General features: G+C 39.1%; 1 protein-coding gene across 1 annotated transcript; it reads right to left on the bottom strand.

The window, feature by feature from the left end:
* Window positions 1-681: 681 nt before the first annotated feature.
* LOC105262929 (uncharacterized) lies at window positions 682-25243 on the bottom strand. Its single transcript, XM_011298835.1, has 13 exons — window positions 25157-25243; window positions 19315-19513; window positions 18338-18784; window positions 14920-15156; window positions 14216-14416; window positions 13951-14116; window positions 13534-13587; window positions 12221-12849; window positions 11993-12122; window positions 8179-8337; window positions 7309-7696; window positions 6761-6816; window positions 682-6355 (listed from the first exon to the last, which is right to left on the bottom strand). The coding sequence occupies exons 3-13, from the start codon at window positions 18551-18553 to the stop codon at window positions 5385-5387; spliced, it is 3207 nt and encodes a 1068-aa protein (XP_011297137.1). The 5' UTR covers window positions 18554-18784; window positions 19315-19513; window positions 25157-25243; the 3' UTR covers window positions 682-5384.

Here is a 25243-nt window from a genome sequence, read left to right as displayed (position 1 = left end):
CTAGTTCAATACAATTATCAATTTTCAATTTGCAACAGTTCTAATGCATCATCTACGCGCGGATATCAGTTCAATTTACGTGCAATTTATTATTTTTTTCTCGTCTGAATATAATTATTGGCTTCTAACAATAGGCAACTCTTAACACTAGATTCTCCTCCTTCATTTCTGGATATTACATATCGTTATACTTTTTCTGCTTCACTGGGAACGCTTGTTTCAGTTGAAAATACTGATTTACGTCGATTATTACACTCTCATAACTTCACAAAAGAAAGAAAAATAAAAACTTACCGTTCATGGTCAAGAGAAAACGTAAAGTAAAAAAACAAAAACAATTGTTAATCGTCTTCAACATCTCGTGGAAGAGCTTACGATTCTTTTTACGGCAATAACCAGAGATAAATGCCGAAATGAAGTAATTTTTTAGTTTCTTTGCTAAGAGATTTTCAGGAAATATCTCTAGATCTAAAAGAGATGGAAAATTTTTGTCAAAATGTTTTTTATGACTCTCATTTCACTCTACAAAGTAAGTTCTGAGAAAAATTTCACTATCTTTCTTAGATTCAGAGATATTTCTCGAGAACGCCATTGGGAAACTACTGGACTTTTGAGTCTATTCCTCTTCAGTGCAGAATTAACTCTAAAATAAAGCGAAAGAAAAGGAAAACAAACAGAAAATAATTTTGCAACGCGTTTATTGTTTATAATATTGGCAAGTTGAATGGCTTACACGTTAATAAAATGGCAAAAACAATGGATAGCGGTTCAGTACTCCGAGGAAGACGCGTTAAAAACAATGAAAATGAGAGGAGAATAGTGAAAGATGAAAGGGGCAGATTAAAGCGCGTATGTGCAAAGATAAATAGAACGAAGTGTGGAATTATATACAAAATGATAGTCATGCTATTTCGTTTGAAAATTATTCGAGTTTTCCTCATTTGTCGATCATCGGAGTTGGGAATGAGGTAGAATTGAGAGGCCATCAACGGTAAACGCCCCAGGGCGTCAAATAAAAACAAATAATGGACCTTGAACAACTCTATTATAGTATGACTCATTGGTTAATGAAGAAATGAATAAAACAAACTATTCTCATTCTTATTTGAAAAAAATATTATAATGAAAAAAAAAATGGCAAAGAAAAAAAATTAGACGCAACGTAACAAATACTTAATCATGAAGCACCTTAGATATTAAAGTAATTCTTAAATTTGCGTACAATCCAACGTATTTTTTACAACTCTCGAAAATTATTGGCAATTTCAATCCAACGGGACACGCTCAATTCACCAGTCCACTCTGTCGCCAATTTTCATGTTCATCTCTAATTTCTTCTCTCCTGTATCATTGCACATGTCATATTTTTCTCATTCATTAACGAAAATGAATATCTCTCGTACTTATCGTCTCTCGAAAATCAAAAATTCCCTGCGTCCCTGATTATGTTTTATTTCAGTGTAAATATCACGAAATCATGTAAGTTTATCCGCAGATATTATTATAATCTATGTACATACATGTATTATGCAAACAATTATCTCCAATCCAATGGGCCATTGGAGTATATTTATATTTCTTCAGCCCCCCTGAAATTTCGTCTCAACTCTAAAATTAAATGTCTCACATACAAATTTCTCCATTCAAACAGTTCTGTCGCACTTGGTTCATTAAAAAAGATTGTTCATGTGACTGTAAGTACATTGTATTGCATTGTCGATTTGGAATAATCAGCACTGATCACGAAACGAACGAGTGAGTGACAACTTGGCAGTGAAATCACTTCAATTCTCTGTTCAACGTAGCTTCTGCTAAAATAATTTTTAAAAGGGGAGCAATCATTGGTCCATTCATTATTAAAAAATTTTCACTGAATAATATGGTGGAAATATGCGTGCAAAAGCTAAATTACAGTTCAACTTTTCTGCAACAAAAAATTGTCGACAAGTGACAGAATTTTGGTAGGTCAGTGAATTTTTTATTTGCAAAGAAACTTGAAATCTCATCGGCTTTTCCCTCTCAATTCAACCAAATTTTTCACACAATGTACGACCCACAAAAAAATGTGAAATAAAAAAAAAATCAGACACTCGCTCGTTCCGTAATGGTGCAGTCCTTAAGATCTATGCAGTGGAAGTAGGATAGAATCTTGCAATATTTTTCTGTAAACATTAATACGTAAAAAAAAAATAAACAAGAACAAAAAATGCTTAGACATCTGATATTTAATGATTTGTTTTCTATATCCTATGTTAGGGCATTCGTTCAGTGGTTTATTTTACAGTAATTTGGATGCAAAAAGACTGATGATTATTTATCATTACGGAGGTAGCTATGGCGATATATAATATATTCATATTTCTCTTCCCCTCCCATCGACCTCCACCCCATTCCCTTCGCTTCATTGGTAGGTATGCAAAAATTCATTATAAATTAATGGGAACAATCAAACTGAGAGATAATGAAAAAAAAAAAAATTCTATCAGTATTTATAATATATCACGGCCTGTCTGCTTGAGTTTACCTGAGTTTGTTCGTTCATTGTCACCATCTGCGATCAATGATATCCATCAATCACAGATGATTCTGATAAGTACCTGAGACGACGGTTGAAGCATCGACATTGATATCAGCGTGAAGAGCCTCAAAAATTCATTAAAAAAATCAATGGAAATAACCGTTTTATTTATTGTCAGTCTACTTGCACCGTTATTAAAACTATTGCAGACTCATTATAAACCCCTTGACGCTGATTTATCCAATGCAATGCCACCAACAGAACGTACAATTATATATTTAAACTATTGCAATACTGTAATTGGCTGTCTGTTCACTATTAATTGCAAAATGACTATTGCGGACTATAACGGATTGATAATATGAGATTGATTGTTCAATAATTTTTAACATTCGTCGTTTCATCTATAAACTGATCTAGTGACAAAGTCCATTGTGAATTAATAACTATTACAATAACTTGCCACTTGGGTAGAAAATATGAATCTAGCTTTTTTTCCCATTTCTGTAAAAATCTGTGTATACATATACCTATACATATATATTTGTCCATTTATTTCCATTCGTCTATCAGTTAAAAAGGGGTGAAATAAAATCTATTTATTGTTTGAGGATAAAAGTTGGGACTTGACTCGAATCTTTGTCACAGTAACAACCAAGGAATTCACCTGATTCCTTCATCAACTCCCAGTTTCTTCGTTATGGTTATTTATCATTAAATAAAAACGTCTGTGATAATTGAGAAAAAATTGTTAAAAATATCACCAAGACTCTCCTCGCATTCGTTTACTGGGCATTCGTTTAATCTATTTTTTTACTGATGTGTTTTGGATTTAATGAAATTTCATTTCTCCAGCTGTCTCCAACACTCTACACAAGTCATCATTTAACAATGACCGATGACTTACTTCTGCTTTGAAAATTGCTATGGCACAGAACGATACTCTACGAAAATTCATTCGGTTAAATTGTTAGTCTGTCGATAATAATTACATCCTCATTAATTTGTGTGAAAATTTGTACTCTGGAAATTTTTATCCCGTGTAAAAACTTCCGTTCAATTTCGTCATTTAATTCGCATATAAAATAGATAATAGAGAGCTTCAAGGCAAGAATTGGTATCTTTGTACCGATTAGACCTGGATCTTTCGATAATTAAGGATGTTCATTCATTTCGTTCCTAAATAAGTACCCTAGCCCGCTGTGGAATAAGAGTAGTCTCTCAATCGAAAAGAAAAATTTAAAAACCACTAACATTGAAAACTCCTTTGTACTAATATTCAATTTCTCGTTAATTTCATTAATAATTTCGTTCTAGTCTAATCGTATTTCGATGTAACCACCAATCGTATACGGATCAACACCAAATTAACTCTCATTCGTATACTCAGCATTGATTCATCGAATCGACATTTCTAAATAATAGAAAACAATTTAGTCCACAGCCAGGGCTGATTATAATTTTCAATAGTGAAGTTCACTCGTTCAATTCGTTTATCAACACAAAAACACATCGCTACGCGTCATTCCCTGTTCGTTATTGATACTATGCTCTTAAATCTATAATTAGTATACTCGGAGTATTGTATACAACTTACGTCTACCTTTAGACTACTCGTCATCCTCCTCACATTTTTCTTCCATCATTTTCTGTTTGTTCATGTCAAAATGTCAATCCCATTCTCTCGCCCCAACCAATTCCCCTCAAAATCATAAAAACCCAGGGCAAAGAATGATCGCGAGGGACTTTCAACAAAAACTTTTAATTAAAATGATTAGTAAAAAAAAAAAACAAGTTAACTAGAAATATTTGAGCCACGTAAAAGCAAAATGGGAAGTAAAAAACCTAAAGTCATGAACGATGAGTTTTATTTTGCACCGAAAGCAAATAAAATCGACTCGACGACTGCAATTGAAAAGCCCTCTGCCTTCCAAGTGCAAATTTTATCAACAATTAATTTGTAAACAAAACACGTGTCAAAGTAGTGCACCCACAGGAAACCCCGATCCTTCCTCAATATATACTTCTCTCTTCGTCTCAACACAGACACGTAATAACCGCACTAATTAACGCAGAGATTTGAAAGGCGAAAATCAAAATGAAAAAAAAAAAATGTTTGAAAATAAATCCTAGAAATAACTCACCAACAAGTCACCTCTCGACGGAGGCCTCGTCGTTCCGTTTCCGTCCCCTAAAATTTAAGTCACGAGGCTCGACAAAGGACGGTCTCAACCCATTTATTCCCCGCTCCAATTGCCCTCTCACAATCATCATTACCCAAAAAAAAAAAATCTATCACCTAACGTAGTTCCTATTGCTCTAATATGTGCACTGAGGTAGTCGGATGGAATAATTTTCAGGGACATCTTCAACTATTGTAACAACTCCCCTCGGAGATCATGCTTCCATTAATTTAGCATCAACCTGTCTCTTTCAAAACCGAAAAATCTAGACTATATGAGGTAGTGGATGGATTCCGGTTCCATGTAATAACGTAACATACAGAGTCTCCTTCCCAACATGAAAGAAAAAATAAAACAGGTGTGGCTGCATCTTCGATACATCCGTCATTTTACGTGGATACGTCTAATTGGTCCTTGTTATCCAGAGAGCGATGGATTTGCTTAAATTTTTGAGATGAAGAAAATCTCTTCCTCCATTGAAAAATCACATAATTTTCCTGAATTATCAAGGAAGTCAGACATTTTCTTTCGATTTTTCGAATTTTTATAAAAATCGGATAATTTTTGTGAATTCACTGGGAAACCGTGAAATTGTCTCGAATTTTCTAAAAAGAAAATCCAAGACCAAAAATTGAACCATAGACATTTCCACGTCAAAAAATAAAAGTTAAAATAAAACCGGATTACTCAGCGTGCACAGCTTCAGGCTCGTCGTTCTCACTGAAATCATCTTCCTCCCCATTGGAAGACTCAGCGTCTTCCTCGTGCTTATCATTTCCGATGCTTTTGTCATGATCATGTCGATCCTCGTGAACAAGCCCAATGCCCCGTCCCTCATCGCGGCCAATCATGGGATAGTCCTCGAGTCCTCTCCCTCCAAATTTCTCATGTGCACTCATCTGTGCCATTTTAGCAGCCTGAACAGCAGCAGCAGTGGCCTGCTCAGGACTGAGTCCAAGTGCAGCGAGTGGTGAGCTCTCAGCAATGAGTTGTAAATAGGTATCAAGAAGTGCAGATGATCCGAGTGGGCTATTATGATGTCCATGATGAAGTGGCAGATGACTGTTGTGCATTGGTGCTATATTGGGCTCACGATTATGTCCATGCATCATTGACTCGAGTGATTTAGCAGCAACAGCCTTGTTATGAGAGATCTTGGTGATGACTGTGTTGTTATTGGGTGTTGGTGAGCCATATCTGAGGCTCAGAGGGAGTGTCAAATCCTCGGGATCATCACCACCGCATACAGAGCTGCCAGCCTCTGAAGGTGCCCCTCTCGGTAGCTCCAATCTCATGTCATTTCTCCTGGGACCAGTGGGACTGGCTCTCGCTTTGAGCTCAGCTGGGCTCACTTTGACTCCAGCCTTCGCCAACAATCGTGACGCTAGATTTGGATCGAAGGGACTTGGCATCGGTAGAACTGGCAAATCCTTCGTACTAATACCACGATGCTGACGAGACATGTGCGAGTGAAGGGAATTTCTGGATTTAGCCACTGTACCACACAGTACACATCTGTATCCAGGGCAGATTGTGTGTTTGTCCTCCAGGTGAGTTCGAAGGGTGTGAGCTGAACGATATATCTTGCCACACTTGGGACAGGGTCGAGGATCTGTCGCTCGTACCCGCATCATGTCGAGACCTCGTCTTGCTACTGCAAAATAATTGTTCATCTTTAGCACAAGAATTTTATTGATCCATTGGATAATTCATTAATTCTGGATTGCAGGATAATCACTGAGGAGAGATAATAAGGAGTGTTTATAATAATAAGCGCAATTATTTAAACTTCACTCGGATTCTTTTATTATACAAAGCTTAACTGAAATAATGAACCCTCTCACTCTCTCCACTTTGCAAATTCTTATATAGATTTCGTACTCTTTACAATCTATAAATAATAATCTAACTCTGTAACTAGACTCTTGTTCATTATTTCTAAAATATGATGCCCTTCGTCACTCGATTCACGCATCGGAGCAATGGGATGGAAAATATTTACTGGAAGTCATCTAAATAAACTAACACCGGTGGAGGACAATTGTAAACTATCATTGACCTATGAGACTAGTACCATTGAGTCTGGTTGAATCGAGTGTCAAAGTCTGCACTTCTCTGCACCATTCCACACATACATCGCACCTGTATAAAAATAAGCCTGAGCGCCACTACGCTATACACATCACTTGGACCTTAACTTATCGAAAATAAAGCTAAAAACAAATGCATTTTAAAGTAAACACCGATGTTGCACTTCTCGCAGATAACTATTAAAATTGTGATCTATTGAGTTTTGTCCCAAACACGGCGATACTCGTTTCAACTTATCGTTAAACCTATGCATCCAATGATAAGACAAATGCATCAGATGTATAGATCAACGTCTCATCCCTCTACAGAGCTTAAATTCAAACGAAAAATACTGATGGCATAATAACTATGTACAGACTGACGCCGAAAGGACGCGAAAATCGATAAACTTTGGCTGTACATGTGCGTCTTGAAAGAAAAAAAAAATCACCTTACGCATCGACATCACATTGACATCACATCGTCATAATCAGCATCATAAACATCATGAAAAGCCCCCGAAAGGGTGATAATTACACATAAGTCCACCTGAGTGCCTTGATCTCCTTCCACTTAGCCCCATGCTTGATTCTCATATGATTCCTAACACTGTTTGGATGCAAAAAATTCTTACGACACGTGAGTATCGGACAAGTAGGTGAATCCCTCGGATAATGACGATCAAGATGCTCCCTCATATCACCGATACTAGCAATTATTCGATTGCATATTGGGCACGTGTAACCATACCGTGGAGAATTGAAATTTCTCCTGCTCTCCTCACTAGGATCGTCATATCGTTTAGCCTGTGATGAAGACGGTGTCACGAAATCAGCGACATCATGGTACTCCTCTTTGACAATCCCAAGATCCTGTTGGTGGTGGTGGTGGTAAGCTGCACCCTCTCCTTCTTCATGACCGTCATCTGCAACCACCACCACATGAAAATGTGTTACCACTGGCTTCGGTCCACGCACTTATCCCTAATCATTCCGTCTCGCTCACTTTTACAAACATTTATTACAATTATACATTATTGTTCTTTAGATACCGATAGATTATCATTCATCTCCGACGACCAAATTGTCGTCATTGTCTCTCGATTATTCTCTCTTGGATAAAAATAAAAAAATGTTTCTTTTTTGTCTCTATATCGATCAAGTACGATCAATTATTCAGTGATTGGGCATCACAAGGCATTCGACTACTTCCGCTTATGAATTGGATTATTCATATTCGGTCGCTGATGGATCCCGTGCGCCTGCAATTGATGATTGATCAGGTAATGTTTTGTTTTGCAACGTCTTCCGCAGACATTGCACTGGGGCCATGTGTCCTTGGGTGGCCAAGCCGAGTGTATATTTTTTACGTGCTGACGTAGATTACTCGCTGATGAATAATATCTACCGCAGTAACGACACAGCGGTCGAGAATCATCGGGACGTAGCTCTGTGTAGAGATGGCCCAAATTGTCCACTGCCTGGGTTGTATCCTCACCAGCCATGACATCCTCACCAGCCATCATTTCCTCACCAGCCATGACATCCTCACGTTTAGTCACGGTCCCTACAACCAGGACGTGCCCGTCAGTTCCATTCAACCTAATCTCTTTTTCCCACCGCTCTGTTTCTCAAGTTTTCCATTCACTCATCTACTTTATCAATGCTTTTTTTCTCTTTAATCATATGGTTTGTGAATTTATATTATTTATTCCATTCTCACACACATTCAAGGACACTACTCTCGTACTCTCAGGGCATGCCCGGTTGTAGGATGGTGTTTATATTATTTTAATGTGAATTCCCTTGGACATTTGTGTCTCGCACTGTGCGCTCTCTCAACCTTTTCATTTTTATTTCCTTTTATTGACGTGTATTTTTTTTTTTCGTATCTTGAGGGCCGAGATATTGACAGCCCCTAGTTTCGCAGACAGCCACCGAGATATATAGTTTGGAAATAGGAGGGAGGACTACTGGGCAAACTACGTAAGAAGCCTTGTATTGATCGACACCCCTTGCACGCCTCGTTGTCACTATCTTTTCTACGAATCTCCTCGAGCTCTCATTCGGAAAAAAACATTGAGCATCATTTTTCACATTCACCCTCCGACCCCTCTGCCATTTGTCTTGCATATTTTGATCAATTAAATAATAAAACAGAGGATGATAAGTGGTGGGAAAAATATTCTCCTGGGGGAGATGTTAATGTCCGGGAGGGGGGGAGGTGGAGGGGGAGGAATTTGGAGGGTGGAGTATTGTCTGGTAGATTGGGATTTGGGGGCTGATGATTGCGCACAGAGTCCATTAGACCACCTCTACCCCTGGTGAGATGGCTTGCATAGACATCGAGGTGCCACCCATTCCCCTTTTCCTCATTCTACCAGAAATGAAGAACCCAGGAGCAGTCTCATTGGCCCGGGGAGAATTAGAGAATCGATCGAAGAATGTTAACCGACCTCTTCGATGCGAATACTCTTGTCAGACTAGTTATCATGTCGATTAAAAATAAAACTCGATTTTATTTTAAGGATTTGTCTGGAGCCAACAGAAATCAGGGGGATGCCGATTCGATGAATTTCTTATTGAAATTTGTCATGGAGAATCTCCCGGATTTTTATGAGAACACTAAAGTTTCGCGTCTCTTTCGTAGAAAACGCCATATCTCACCTCTATGGGGTGATAACGACGGAATGGGGTGGAAAGCTCGTGTAGAATTGAATTCAGATTAATTGAATTTAAAGCGATGAAATTAGATAAAACGAGTTTAATGTTTTCTCTAATTATCGATTTGTTTAAAAACGAGATTTGAGATGGAATATTATTTAAAAAATAGGAATTGTTAAATTTCTTCATCTTTCATTTTTTGATACGAGATTTCCACTTTTCTGCGAGTGAAGTAAACATTTCTCGAGGAATTTTCTTGGAGTTGAGTAGAATTTTTCCGTTCCGCTGTTTAATCACTCAGAAAAATCAAACCTGAAGTGAATACATGCAGTTGCAGGAGATTTATCGGTCAAGATTTATGAGCGGAGTACGAGAGGAAACGAGAAGTGTTTGACTGACGTTAACACCCCGAGATAAAGTTGAAGTTGCGCCACGCCCGGTGATGACCAGTCGAGTAGTTTTGTGCGGGCAAAAAAGGGGAAAGAGAAAAGGGAAAGAAATAAAGCGAGGAAAAAGTTGGGAGGATAGAGTTGGGGGGGGATTACTCAGGAGAGGAAGGGATGAGGGCTGGAAGTTTGTGGAACGTGTTGGGTGGCGATGGGCGGGTTATCTCACCGAAAAAGCCTGGGATGGCCAAGGTGGTAAAAGAGGGGGAGTGCCAGATCAATGTGAACATGTCCGCTGAATTTGAGGATCGATCGACGTCTTGAGGAGCTCTCAGGGTACACTCCCTGTTTCACATTTTCCACGACTATTTTTCTATTTCATTGACTCGATACCACTTCGTCTTCATTTCCAAATATCGTCTCAATTTTTAGTGACAAGAAGAGAGTCAAAGTGACATTTCTAATTCAAATGGATACTCTTCGAGACAAATTGAGTCAATAATTAGAAAAATGCAGAGTTCGAATTATCTCACTTTATCACTTCGTTACTGAATGAAATTGAAATCGGTAGTTTTCCTGGATTTTTCGGAGAGTAATTATGGATTTTCGATAACGACATCCCTTGAGATTTCAGATGAAAATTCATTGGTTGTAAATTCTCGCGATTCGTACCGAGACATGGGTGGAGAATTTAAAGCAGTCCTGTGAAATCCTGACGAAGAATAATGGAAATTTTGAGCATTACCGACTCTGAAATGCAAGGAAAACCATTACGAATCATCTTCTGTGTCTGGTCACGTTTTTAATATGGGCCACATCCCCACGGGGATTCGCCCGAGGGACAGGGGAAAAGCTTAATCAATCTTTCTTCGTGGGAGCTGGATTTTTCACGCTGCATCCGTGAAATTTCGACACGGCGCGCAGTAAATCCCCTCAATACAAATGACTGAAGCCGAAGGGATTCTTCAAATTTTCAGTTTTCCCCATTTAAACGGATAACAGGTGGGTATTTGGCCGTGTTTCTCTGTCAATATTTCTCTTCCACAATATTTACATCTACCCGAGCCCGGCTACGCTGATGGAATCGAAATAAATGTTGAGAATAAAAAGGGGAAACGAAGTGGAGTTAGAGGGTGTAGCTAGATCGATGAGAATCACAAGGGTATACCCAAAGTCCCTTATCACGATCCCATCCCAGAGTGATAGATGGTTCCTAATCTGGCGCACCCTCTCGACCCGATCCAAAGTCACGTTTTTCTCATTGAACGGTTCGTAAAAAAAAACTCAAGTAACGAGAATAAAAGAGGGGGTTCGCTAGTGTTTAAGGGTAAACAGTCCAATTTTTCTAAGTCTCGGGCTATTGTAGTTCCAATTCTTGAAAGAACATTTTTTTCACCACCCGTTTAATAATCTTTTATATATCATTTTAACACTTTTGATTGGTCCAAAAATGTCCGGTTTTTGAGGTAGTGCAATTTTATTCAATATAAAACTGAATGTAAAGTCGAATAAAATTTACATTTTATTCAATTTTTTTAATCGATTTTATTTTTAAAAAATATTAGGGGCTGCTTGGAGGCCTCGAAGAAATATTCAAGATTTCATATTCTCGTCCCGAAGGGCAAATGACGATGAGGGATAAACAAAAGATCCCCTAATTACACGCGTCGAATAATGAGCTCGAAAAATCTCTCTCCAACAGCCGGCGACTTTCAAAACTCGTGGTATTCTCCGGTTAAACGCAATTCCCCCAAAAATTGCGTGGAAAACCATCAAGTACGAGGAATAAATAGAAAGGAAGGGAGAGTGGGCAACGTCTGGCAATACCGTGGGTTTGGAGAAATAGAGTCCAGGGCCGGGGGTGAAGAGGAGGGTATGGGCGTCTGTGCTTCCATTACCGTCGGACGAGAATCGAGTTTGGGGTTGAGTTGCACGGGATAGATGGAAGAGATTCGTAGAAACAGAGAAATTGGATAAGCCGGGGTTTGTTTTGCCGAGGGTACCCCCAAAAAAAGGACCGTAATACAACTGAGAAACGCAAAAGGGCGGTTCTTCAGTGGGGTTAATGCTCATGTAGTATCGATTGCCCTTCGTAACTGCTAGGTCTGCTCGGAGGTGAAATAAGTTTTTTTTTTTTCATTTAAGACAGGAGGTCTCACGGAGACTAATTACGTCGGTTCAATCCCCATGGCAATAGCCACTTCCACAACTGAATTATTGAGCTATTGGAGCTATTGGAGCTATTGGAGCTATTGGAGCTATTGAAGTTATTGGAGCTATTGGAGTAGCTCTTGTAGCTATCCTTCTAGTCTGTCTTTCACCTAAATAATAGTATTAAAAATACTCGTCATTAACTGTTTTTTGTGGGACTAGGCCTTCAATTCCGAGGACTGATCAATTTTTGTCGTCGGTCCACCCTTCGACACTTCCATACTGATGCTGGGGCATCTGCGCACTTGTATTGAGCCTCTGATCGTGCGCAGGCGTTCCAGGCACCTGATAAACAGGATATTTCTTTCGTTTTCTTATGTTATGCATCGAGAGGAGGTGTATCTGCAGATACTGTTTGGTTTTAAATTGCTTGTGGCATATTTGACAGGCGAGATACTGGGTCTGAACAGTGTGAACATTGACAATATGCTGTTTGAGATTCGAGTTGTTGGAGTAAATTTTGCCACACTCTGGGCATTTAGGTTTGCCAGTCAGGCTCAAATCAGGGCTCTGGTGGTGCTGAAAGGGATCTGAACACGACTGTAAATATTTGGCGCTCGATGTCACTTGTAAACTCTGAAGATTATTCTGCAGTTTGTGATGCATCACTGATAATTGCTCGCTGTTGAGGCTCATGGGGCTCAATGTATTGATGAGCTGCTGGGCTGAGGACTGGCTGGTGGCAATGCGCTTATCGTTACGGCTGTATTGCTGAATGGTGATCTCATCGAATGGCTTGCTGCATCCACGATTGTCGTTTCTCGATGAGCCACCGGTTTGCCAGCCACTCGTGCCATCATCAGAGGGCTGCCATCGCCCTGGAACCACCAGCCAATTTCAGTCCCACTTTGGTCATCTCTGAATCTCACCCTTAAACACTAGCCCTCACTCCTGACAACCGCGATTTCTTTACTCTTTCGTACGGTTTTCCTCGATAAAACTTGGGATTTTTTGCTTTTGTTTGGGTTTTTCCGTTTTTTCTTTTTTTTTCGTCACTAATGCAATATCTTCGATGATGGGCCAATTCCACGATTTCCCAGGGATCTTCTTCGCCACTCACTCATCTTATCATCCTCTGTCTATTTGATTTGTCATCCCTCTGGGCACGTGGATTTTTCACAGGTGAATTATTAAGTTAGTCAAATCCAAACGCGTACTTTACTCACCGTTTATTTGGTCTATTAATTTTGATTTACGATTTGTTCTGGCCTCTTGGTTACTCGGAAAATATTGTTATCGTTGTGAATTCGGGGGTGATGGGGGGGAGGGAGGAGGAGGAAAGGGAAGGTTTTGTGATTTATGAGAGGTACGAGAGTTCCATGCATTCAGCGCAAACAACGAGAGAATCAGAGTCGTAGGAACGACAAGGAATTACTAGTTTGGAACTACTAACGTTAAATGAAATCGATTCTTTTTTTGTTCAATTTATCTGGGATTTTTTTTCTTGATTTTGTTTGCTTTTGTCAATCGAGAGTGAAATTTTAAGGTTTTGGAGGACTTACCGTAATTTGGATCCTGATTTGCTGCGTGAATTCCTGACGGGCCTGGCATCAATCCTGCAGATAAATAATTATGAATTTGTTAGTTTTTTTTGTTATTTTGAAGGGACTGAAGGTATTTTCTTACTCTGAGAAACAAAATGGGGACATCGAGAATTATCAATTCCGAAGTAATGTGGTGATGTGAAATAATTCGAATGTGATAGTTTAAAACGATTGATTTTGAGGAGAAATCAGGCATCACATCAAATTTATAGCTTCCAAGATCACTGGATAGTGAAAAAAAAATAACATCGACTTTAGTTTTTAAAAATTAATAAGTTCTCTCGTAATTTGTCGATAATTAATTAATTAAATTAAGTTAATAATTTGAATAATGAGGGAAAAAGAGGGGATGATAAAATATTATGATAGGCTCACCCTGAAGACCTAGGAGAGCTGCTGGGAAGGAGTTACGATGGTGTTCCATTGAGTCATTGAGAAGGTCATTTGGCTCAGTCTTCACTGAATTTAAAATACTATCGTTGTTAGATATCTCCTCGTCATTATCGGACATGGAATTCGAATCTTCACCGGTTGATTGTGCCTATAAAAAATAATTGATGATTTTTATTGGAAATGGAGGGAATTAATTTTGAGGCAGGGATTTGAATAAATCGCTTCAAGGTTGAATTAATTAAATTACCTGAACGTTATTTGCGGGAGTGTGTATCGTGGGTCCACCTTCGAGTGCCTGTCCGAGGAGTGACTCCTGGAGATCGGCTTTTGCCTCTTGGTGATTGCCCACTGGTGGTGAGTAACTTCTCGGTCTTTTCTCGGGGGGAGGACTCAGGCCACTGTCGAGTGGATCTCTCGTACTCTCGTGCCACGGATTTCGTGATGTCACCTGATGGAAAATCGAGGTCATCAGAAAAAATTAAAACTTAATGTTTTTTTTTTAAATGGGAATTTTAATTTTGGAAATAGCATACTGAGAATATTTTGAACGATTACTAATTAATTCAATTCAAAAATATAACTTCAAAGTGGAAACCTCCTAAATAATTTCTTTTCAATCATTTGGTATTCAACAAAATGGAAAAATTAAACCAATGCATATTTAAACACACGAAATGACGTAGGGTAATTTTAATAGAATTGTCGGAAAGAATAAATAGAATCTTTTAATAGAATTCTAATACCAAGGTTCACCAAAATTTGACGATCAAACAAGATTTTCCAGATAATTTCAATTAAAATAAGTAATGAATAATCGATTTCGTCACAATGATGTATTTAAATTTAATTCCACGAGTCGAATTTCCGCATCCTTGAGAATCAGTAATTTCTGGAGGAATCCAATGTAAATGAAACAATAATGAAAAAAGAGTGGATTTTTGTGGTGCTCACCGGTGAAGCATTTTCTGGACCCTCAGATCCAGTGGGTGGTGGTACTTTGGTGCCGGCTGTACTGCTGTTGACATCAGCAAGACCCCTCACCTGGAGCATCTGGGCTGTTTTGAGAAACGCCGCAAGTTGCTCTTGGCCAACATGTACTTCACCGTGATACATGAACCTCAACAGAGACTCCATATCCGACGAGGCGACATCCCTGAGGATGACAATCGGATGCTGACATGGATTCGCCTGCAAAAAATTCAAAATTCACTGACATTAATCACCGACCTGAAGATACAGACGTTACAAACATTCAACCTGATTCTTGTTAGTGTTTACCCGGAAAATCGTACGAGCTTTTTTGGGGAGTGCATTAAGATCTGCAGAAAAGATCTTCAAAGAAATTTTACTTTCGACCAATTGACTTGTGGCCGTTTCACTACTAATTTCGCAATAATTTTTTTTGAGGATCGAGGAGGCACTCAGTGGCCGTTAGAAAGCTGTTACCAGCTGACATGAGGCATTGGAGGTGGCTGTGGTTAATAATATCAATCCAGAAGTGTACACCTAGACCCCGTGGGTGTCCCACAACTCGATTCAACCGATAATTACAGCTACATGTATAATCCATTGCCCAGACGCCTTCGCAATGGACTCGTATATTTATTCAACAGTTCCCTCCCTCTTCTGAAGCCACCCAGTCCCCAGAATTTCTCAGACAACTTTTATTTCCATTTGAACGCATAACGTGGTGCACAATATCAGTGCGAAGCACCCCAACTAGTACGTTAAGTAGAAAAGTAGATAGGAAATACTGCACGGTTTCTGATCCGGTTATGCGACTCTCCCCTTCTGCAGACTCGGCTCTGTCTCTCCTGCCAACGTACGACAATACAACACCCATAGCATCTCGAAAAAAAAATGTCTTCAATGCACACGTCAGTTAACATGGACGTGTCTTTCGGCATTCTAAATATTTTTAAAACCATCATAATCGCGCTAATTTGCAAAAATGTGATAAAAATTCTTGAGAACAAACGAGAATGAAATAAATTCTGATCACATCTCAAAAAATTCCGTAAAAAAAAATCCGCCAACAAAACTCCATGAAAAAAAAAACACCTAAAAAAAGACGCATAAATCCCCGTAAAAAATACTACCAAAGTCTGTCCGAAAAACCAGTCGTATTTTGATTGGCTTGGTTGTCTTCTTTTTGCGATATAAGTATTTGTTTTGTTTTGATATGGTATAAATGAAATCAATACTGCCAGATAAGTGCATTGAATTCATAACTGCACTTGGAAAGTATTTGCTTTGCTTTGCTTTGATTCGGTATAGATGTAGAAATGACTATTTCTCGGGCAAATGGGTTGGTAACCCACTTAACATGGGCAACAATTTTCAATGCATTTCGGCAGGAGCTAGTAAGTGCTTGTGGTCAAGGTCCGAATTAATTTTTTCGGATTTTTTTTTGACGGGCTCTTTTTGCAGCGCCCTTTTTGTCACAGAATTTTTTTGTCGGAGCTTTTTAGACATGGACCCAGATAAGTTTTCAGAACACGTCGAATTTTCTCAATTCTTTATTTAAAGAACATACGATGACTCACACTTTAATAGACTCGTTCGCGAGTGTTTTAATGACTTCACTAAAAATGTCCCCATGGCGTTGTTTTCCCATAAATTGCAATGAGAGAGAAAACCCATGATGCCAAGGGGGAGAAAGTGGGAGGGGGGTGGGGGCTGCAACTGAATCCTCTCCAGTCTCGTTGTCGAACGGAATGCCCGACGAGCAACTACGCACTTCCGTTGATAAAAATACGCACGAGCATAATGTGACTTGGGTAAAAGTCGTGTACAACACGCGACCTCGAACACCATCATTTTCACTGTTACATTCCATCATCATCCTCACATATTCACAATGAAATTCATTTATTCAACTCCTCTCAGCCCCACGACTACGAGATACAACCCATTTCAGTTCACTCGACTCAATGGTAATGTTTCCTTTCATATTAAATATTCGCATTATTTTTAACGTAAAAGTAATGAAATATCAGCCATTAAATATTCATTTGCGCGTTTGTTTTTATCTCTCCGATTTTAGTTGATGAATCGAGTTTTTTGAATTATATACTCCAGTCTGGTTTTCCCATTTTTTAAATCATCGGATTTTCGGTAAATTCAAATCTCTTTCCCTTCTTTTAGTCAATAGTCATCAGACAAGTTTTGGATTTGAAACCGGCAGTTTCCTCCCACTCCCCGAATTTCACTTAAACTCAGAAGCTCAAAGTATTTGAGAGGCCAACGCTGTCGCGGTGATTGGATATTTGAATTCTTGAATTACATCCTAACATATATAGTAACACTATAGTCAGCCACACACACAAAATAATTCCCCGGTTGTCTCCTCTGCAAGCCTCTTATTTTTTTCTCTACCTTTCCATCTTTATTTCTCTCCCTCCTTTTTTCTCTCATTTCTTGCTTCTTCACAGTTGTTTTTTTTTTATTTCATTGGTGTCTCTCTTGCCATCGCACATTAATGCCGGGACAAGCACAACTGCGACGGGTATACAATTTATTATTCACCCAGGGGGGAATAGTTTGTTAAAGTGTGGGGCTTCGAGGTGGCCGATTTTATTTTTAGGTGAGTATTTCATGATGTCGGGTGTACAGAGAGGAAAAACTGCGGCTGACAGACTCAACTGTACGAGAAATCAATTCTCCCGGTTGTTTTAGTCAATTGGAATTTTGGGATATCCTATTTTCGGTTTATTACCCTAAGGCAACTGAACGGTTATGTCTATCTAGGGAAAGAATTGACAGATAAACGGTAACTTGAATTTCCAAAACGATTTGACGGAAATCCATACGGGGAATCCAATTTCAGTCTAATTAGACGAGTTATTACTTTATCTCATATTATTTCTGTGCTTGAGAGATTTATTGTCGTTTACAGGGGAAATTAATCGTTGGTAGACGAAATAATTACATTATGAAAAAAATTCACTTTCCTCCCCTAAAAATCCGAGATGGACGCCTGAAGTCGGGGGGGAAAATAAAATATTCTATTCGTTTTTGCCCGTGCTCTAGAATTTTAGTACAGTCTACCTGACATAACACCGCGTAATTCTCCCTTTAAATAACAATCACCAGAATAATGAACAATGCAACGAGTGTTTGAACAAATGCGTGCAATGATGGTCCACGTGCCAACAACCCCTCGCTTAAATATAGAATATGGAGCAGTGGTGCGTTAACCATCCAAGATTGCCAGGCAAACACGAACACGGGGAATGATAGTTCTTATTGCGCAAGCGTTTCTCACAAATCGAAAAAACTAATTTTTCTTTTTTCCCCCCTTGAGACTTGAGAAGCAAGTGTTAAGTGGTGCTGGACTCATGCGATGAAAATAATTTTTTCAAAATACCTTGAGTAATCTCCGGAAATACGGACTGCAGGCTGAAAGTACGACTTTGTGAGCGGTAAAACTGCTGCTGTCACATGCCAGTGTAACATCGACGAAATCCTCCTCGTCCCTCAAGTGACGGAATGAACTCAGTATACTCGAGTGAAAATCATTCCATCTTAGTGAGTACTGCTGTTCGCTTGTCGACGAGGACGACGAGGCCGCCATGGCGTCCATCCCCTCGGGACCCACGGCCGAGGGCACCAGTGGTGCTATTGTGCCCGCAATGGCACCTTCACTTCAACTTTAATCTCACTTTTTATCGCTCCTTCAAACTTCCACTATTTCCTCCTTTTTTCTATCTTCTTTATCTTCACTCCACTTGATTTTACGATTTTGCTTCAAAAATTTGGGATTACTTTCTGCTATGCAAACAACTATTTCATCGGACTCGAAGACTATTTACTACTGAAAACAACAAAATACATCCTCAAAATTAATTTCTATCGAACCAAATTAAGTTGATTGAATGCTCTGTAATTCTCCTAATTAAAAGTTTTTCATTTTTTTCATTTCTTTCCACAGAATACACTTGTTAAAATACGAGATTTAGAACGTGATTTACGGGATTTCTGGAAACTTTTAATTTACGATACAGAATCACGGAATGGTAATTTACAGGATCGACCTCGTAATTTACCGCATTTCTGGACGTAATTTACGTTTCCAAAGTCGTAATGTACGAGATCAGAAATCCCATAAACTACGTTCTAAATCTCGTATTTTTACAACAGTGTTTTCTGTGTGCTATATTGAAAATGACATTTTGTCAAATTTTCTGTCAAAAGCAAAAGCAGAACTGAAATACTAGCAGTTTGAAATATTTTTTCTGTAATTTCGATTTTTTTTCAATGGTTTTCAAGCAAACACTTCTTCCAATTGTGAAAAATTCAGAGTTGCAAGTATTTTCCTTTCATCAGAGACGGAATTTTTCCTACCTGGAAGATGAATCGTGGGAGACCGAGAATCACTGTGCCCACCAGCCGTCATGCCTACCACATGGATCCAAGGACAGCAAAAGCTCAACTACAATTTTCAATTTTCCCCACGTGTTTTCCACTCCTCCGATATTATTCATATACCTCTCTCATCTGTTCTCTCAAAACTCTCTCGTCAGCCGCCGCCAGTTTTCTTCCTCTGCAAAACCAAAAAAAAAATACCCATTGATTACCGATAAATAACGATCATTCTCCCTAAATAAATACCCATCGACGAGAAGGTAATAAACATAAACTATCGAATTTTCGAAAATAGAGAAAGTAAATTGTGGGCCCATCGGACGTTGGGTTTCCTCCGGTCCACTCAAGTTGGAGTAGACCCAGAATCCTCGGAATTTACACTACCATTATCGTACACACAACATTTTTTTTTCTCATCTCCCGGGGGCAAGAGGACTGATGGTGTGTGGCACATATTGCGTTTTACTTCAGACGAATGGTCCTTTTTACCTCCCCCCCTTATTTCTCTCTCTTTCTAGCATTTACCCGAGTAGTTTTACCCAACGTCCCTTATTTCCTGCCTGGCCCCGTCTGCCTTTTCCCTTTGCGAAAGCCAACAACCGCCGACGCCCTGACGCACACTTTACTTCCATCCTATATACCCCAAAAAAATCCAACAAAAAAATTCCACGCCTAGGGCATCACCCAATTCTCCACAATCCCATTCCAACTTTGAGGAAAAAAAATGTCAATAATAATAATAATAATAATAATAATAATAATAATAATAATGGTATTAATTGAAATTATAATTGTGATACCAAATGTCGAATCGAAGAAAATGTAATGTTTTCTCATTTCGAATAGAGATATTCCAATTACAGCTGGAATTTTCAATGAGTTTCATTGATTACTCAAATAATTAATTAATTCTTCCGCCAGGGCACATAAAAATTTAATTCAAACTAGTGGTTGTTAAAAATTCGAATCGATGTAAATATTTACGATGAAGAGACTGTCGAGGTAATTGCTACAGGGTTACACGAATTTTTAGGAAATGACCGATTGATTTTGGAGGAATTAAGGAAGAATTCGGAGTTAAGACGCATTTAAAACAGTGGAGTGTCCCAATAACCCAGTCTTTTTAAAAAATCATGAGGAAACACGATAAATTTACGCAATCGATCAGTACTCCGACAATTTACCAGTTTACTCGTTGATAAGAGAATAATCCCCGACTCGTTGCGCTCAAAGGTAGAGTTTCCTATCGTAAACGAATTTCACCGATAATAATCACCAATTATTTTTGGAATTAACCACGCAGTTGGTGTGCAACTGAGACATTGTCACTCATGTTTTCTCGTTATCATTGTTTACGGATATTCGGAGATGTCGTTCTCCTCGACCCCTGGAGAAATATTGGCCCCGCGTAATTACCGATAGGCCCCTGACGTCGAAACCTCAACCTGTGTTTACCATTTCTATATTTTCCTCGTTTCAACTGCTTTTCGTTAGTTTGACACACCCGATGGCTCGCCGCAGGGTTTAATACCTCGTTTTATATACGAGGTAAATTGAGGGCTCCCCCGAGGCCTTTTTATCGATCAAATAACGAGGTTCACGACGTTCTGGTAAGACGCACATGCTATGCGTCATTTCCGTACACCAACACACTTGCAATACCTCAATCATATAACAGCCAAAAAATATCGCACATGTTTTTAAAAATCTCTGCCAGTTGACATTCCAAAATTAACGCTAAACCGTTAAAAAAGTACTCTTCACCCTACCCGTAACTAATTTCCCTCAATTTCCATATGAAATTATTATCAAAGGCATACCAGCCGAAAAATATGAAAATTTATAAAAATTAATCATCGGAACTTCGAAGATATAAAAAAATTCGAATGTAATAGCCAAAATGTCACGGAGAATTCCCAGAAAAAAAAGAAAGTAAACAGTATAAATCAAATCTTCAAGTAGCTCGTCTTAAAATATTTTCTATCTGTCGATGTCACATGTACTCCTATTACCCATCGGGAAAAGCTCCATAAAAACATGGAATTACTCCATATCATACATTTTCTATGCAAACGGCCTCCCCCCGGAAGCCTCTATCGAATTTATCAAAATGTAGACGGGAAGCCTAGTACTTTATATCTACAATAAACTGGCTAGTGCGAGTTGAATTGAACGAGCAGAAACTAAAATCTTCACATTGTCGTGTTGATGGGTAAAGGAGGGGGCGGCAGGGGGAGTAGGGTTACGAAGGGAAGGAGGGAAAGGAAGGGGGAGGAGTGGGCGATACTAACTGGTTTTATCCTTATCAGGAAGCAGATCGATGGCAAAGTATCGAGCAATAATGTGCCTCAAGTTCTCTAATGAATCCAACTCAATCCACTGAATCCCATTCAATTAAATTGCGATTGTGGGTCCGACTATGTGCATATGCCATTGAGACGAGCCTCTCGTGGGTGCAACGATCCTCACTCGCTAGATAAAGATAGAATGCGAAGGAAAAAAAATTTAAAAAAAAAACTTGAAGGACTGGTGAGAGTGCGTCTAGCACGTGCGCACGTGAGTCGGTAGGAGCATCAGCGCGTTGTTTGCCTTCCTCGCGTCGGATTTATTGATCACACACGTAGCACACGCGATATGACGAATAGGCGTAGTAAGCTGTGGGCTAAATCTAATCATTTCTATTTTCAAATTATACGAAAATTTACAGCCCCTCTTCGTCAATTCCACGAATAGAAGTCATCATTGCTGTTTGTTTTCGGTTATTTCCAATAAAATTCGTACTGAGAAGAAGAATATACTTTTGATGAGGCAATTTCATTTCCAAGTCCATGTACTGGGCGAGCCAAATAGTTGTAAGTTTCATGTGGGATATGTCTTATTGTTTATGTTTTTCAGATTAAACTCAATTGTTAATCTATAATTTTTCATAATTTTAATGGAATAGGCAAGAGTCGTTAGTTTTTTTCAATGTGGTTGCAGGCCTTCGACCCGGTCAGTTAACTTCATATTCATTAAAGGCGGGATTTAACTACTTGTGTGTTAGGATATTTTGTTGAGAATGCGGAGGGCGAGGTACTCGGAATTTTCTGCACCGAGTGGAATAAAAATTATAAATTCAGTCTGGCAAATTTACATGTGGACATAAATATTTGCATTTGGAATGTGTGAATTTTGTGGTATTAGTAAATGTACTTAGCGAAAGTAATTTTGCTTCTCGATGCAATTCAAGTAACGGTGAATAATTCATAAAGTAAAAGACATGAATTGCCGATTTTTTTCCAATTTTTCACACTTATCACGGGAAAATTGAATTTAATAAATTAGTGTTTATTGACCTTCAGATTGTCTGCACTGAAAAACAACGGAATATTTTTTTTTCGATTATAAAATATCTCAAAATTCAACCCTGAAAATGGATACAAAAAATTTTAATTCAGACGTCTATTTTATTCGGCTATTTAAATTCCTAAGGGGTTATGCCAGAAATCGATTGTAGACAATCAAATACTAGAAAACATTTATGACACACGACGTGTTTTCATGTCAACATGATAAAGATAAAACTAATGTAAGTCCAATTTCTTGTAGTAACAACCAAATGTTCTTTGCGTACCGACAAGTAATAATTGTAATTCCATGATCTATTAGTCAATCGATGTTTCGGTATTCCACGTGATGCAGGGGCATGTGTATTTCGGGTAATCACGTCATCCAGCAACGGAAATATGACTGGGCGATTAATCCAAAGTTTTCAGGGATATAACACCGGAATAATACAGCCTCGGAAATCTCGACGCGAATTACGAGGCGAGTAGGTTGAATCTTGAATGAACAAGTTCGCGTTCAAGGTCGAGATACCATGAAAAGAAAAGGAGAGGAAAAAAAGTAACCAGTGAAAAAAGAATGCGAAGAGGAGCAACAAAAAAACGCGAGAAGGAATGAGAAAATATAAAGAGGCGCGTGAATTCTCCCCAACACACGCGTCACTGTCTGTGCAGCTGTATCGAGTTTGTAATTGCGTCGGCTCCAATACATTTTTTTTTGTTTTGTCTCCATAAAAAATTCTCGGACGACAAATTTTTTCGGGTGGACAGAAAGGGCGAGCGAGTGAATATTATCTTCTATTTATTTTGTGACGAATTTCGCGAACGATGACTAGATTCGAAAAATCTGTTTGAAACAGAGAGCAACAAAAATAATTCCGTTGAAATGATGCGAGCGAGTAGATTTCAAGGAAGATTTGATGGAAAAAAAAAATATATACAATGAGCCGATAGTCCGATGGTTCCTTTTTTCCACTTGGCAAGGACGTGGCAATTAACGTACCCGTTGCTCCCTCCGGTCGATGGTGCAATTAACTTTAACGAACGCCCGGCCTTGCGATTAAACTTAATTAGCATCGCCGTAATAACTCGTTAATATCCAAGTGATAGACACTCTGTGCACGATTTTAAACGACAAAGAGCGCCTGGCGTTGGCCAAACGAGACAAGAGGAGAAAATAAAAAAAAAAAAAACGTCTCGACTTTACAACGATTCAACCGCTGATACTGCACTCTCTCTCATCACTCTCTCGAGTCCTCAATACACAGAGACTCGTTCTATTCCATGGCCTCGAGCATCTCTCCCCCCATCCCAAATTTGCCATACCAATCCAACAATCCACACACGCACTTGAATTCTAATTCTTACGAGGAAGTAAATGCACTTGAATAATCGCAAGAACCCCTTCCCCGTCAGCCATCGACAAATGGCAAAAAGCCCAAGTACCGGCATCGCTAAATAAATAACATCCGAAGTAACGAGTAAACCGACGACGAGAAAGCAAAAAAAAAAAAACAAAAAAAAAACAAGAATTCCTGTCACTCCCGATGTAACTACAAACAATACACAAAATAAAAATAAAAACGACAAAAAAAAACCACACAAGCATAAACCACTGAGTCCACGTTTAACCACACCAATAAAATGCCAATGAAATTCGCGAAAAAAACCAAAACATCAAGTCGTAATGAATAAATTCCTTACATCAGCATCACGTATTAATTTTCACTGTGCTACGCTCTCTTGTTCTCACAACTCCACTCCATTATGTTTTCTACTTGGAGTAAGAAGGGGCGATAGGGGGTTTTTGAAAGAATAAATGTGATGTGATCTTGTAACGAGGACTAAGAGACAAGAGGTAATGGAAACACGAACCTGATTGCGGGGCGGCGCACCGAATTATGGGATGGTATGCGCTTTCGGTCGTTCAGCAGCTCCGGTTCCCCTCTCAGTTTTACCCCCTCTACCAACCAACTCCAACCATTACTTTACCCTCAAAATCCCTCTCCTCATTCCCCACTACAATGATTTTTAACCACTACGCCTATATTTTCCCCTCTCTTTACGTTTGCGCGCCTCTCTATACCTTCTATACCTCCTATACTCATACTTGCAAACAACACATCCATCCATCCACTAAACAACTGCACCACTACCATCCACTACATCTACTTCACGCTCTTCACACTCTTCACGTTCACCCCCTTGCCCCCTTGCTCCCTTGCCGCGTTTAACCACTGGTATAGGTAGCCCTGTAGCACCAACTACACATTTGCTCTAGACTAGGCTCTAACTCGTGGTGTTGTTGTGTGCGAGTGTCTCGATCTCTTTTTACCGCATTTTTTTTTCTTCTTTTGCTCCTCTCTACCGGTCGGAGACACGAATAATGCGCAAGTATCGCGGGAAGGGGAATATTCTCTGGGTACTCTTTGCCCGCTCATTCGTTCGGTTTTTATTTATAATCTCGAATTTATACCATTTTCTGCGCGTGTACTCACGGCTGTTTCAATCCGTCATCGTTGAATTTTAATCCAATTTCACCTGACACCTTCACTCATTTCCCGCGTCTTCCTCACTGAGCCCGC

This window comes from Fopius arisanus, unplaced genomic scaffold (genome assembly GCF_000806365.1).
Source record: "Fopius arisanus strain USDA-PBARC FA_bdor unplaced genomic scaffold, ASM80636v1 scaffold00011, whole genome shotgun sequence".
Taxonomy (NCBI): domain Eukaryota; kingdom Metazoa; phylum Arthropoda; class Insecta; order Hymenoptera; family Braconidae; genus Fopius; species Fopius arisanus.
This window is presented reverse-complemented; position numbering and strand designations above follow the sequence as displayed.

Excerpts from the sequence above, each read along its gene's own strand:
- LOC105262929 (XM_011298835.1), bottom strand. The coding sequence starts at position 18,553 with ATGGACGCCATGGCGGCCTCGTCGTCCTCGTCGACAAGCGAACAGCAG. Across the intron at positions 13,588-13,950 it reads AGCTCTCCTAGGTCTTCAGG|GATTGATGCCAGGCCCGTCA; the intron begins GTGAGCCTATCA and ends ATTTATCTGCAG. Across the intron at positions 7,697-8,178 it reads ACCGCTGTGTCGTTACTGCG|ATGACGGTCATGAAGAAGGA; the intron begins GTAGATATTATT and ends TGGTGGTTGCAG.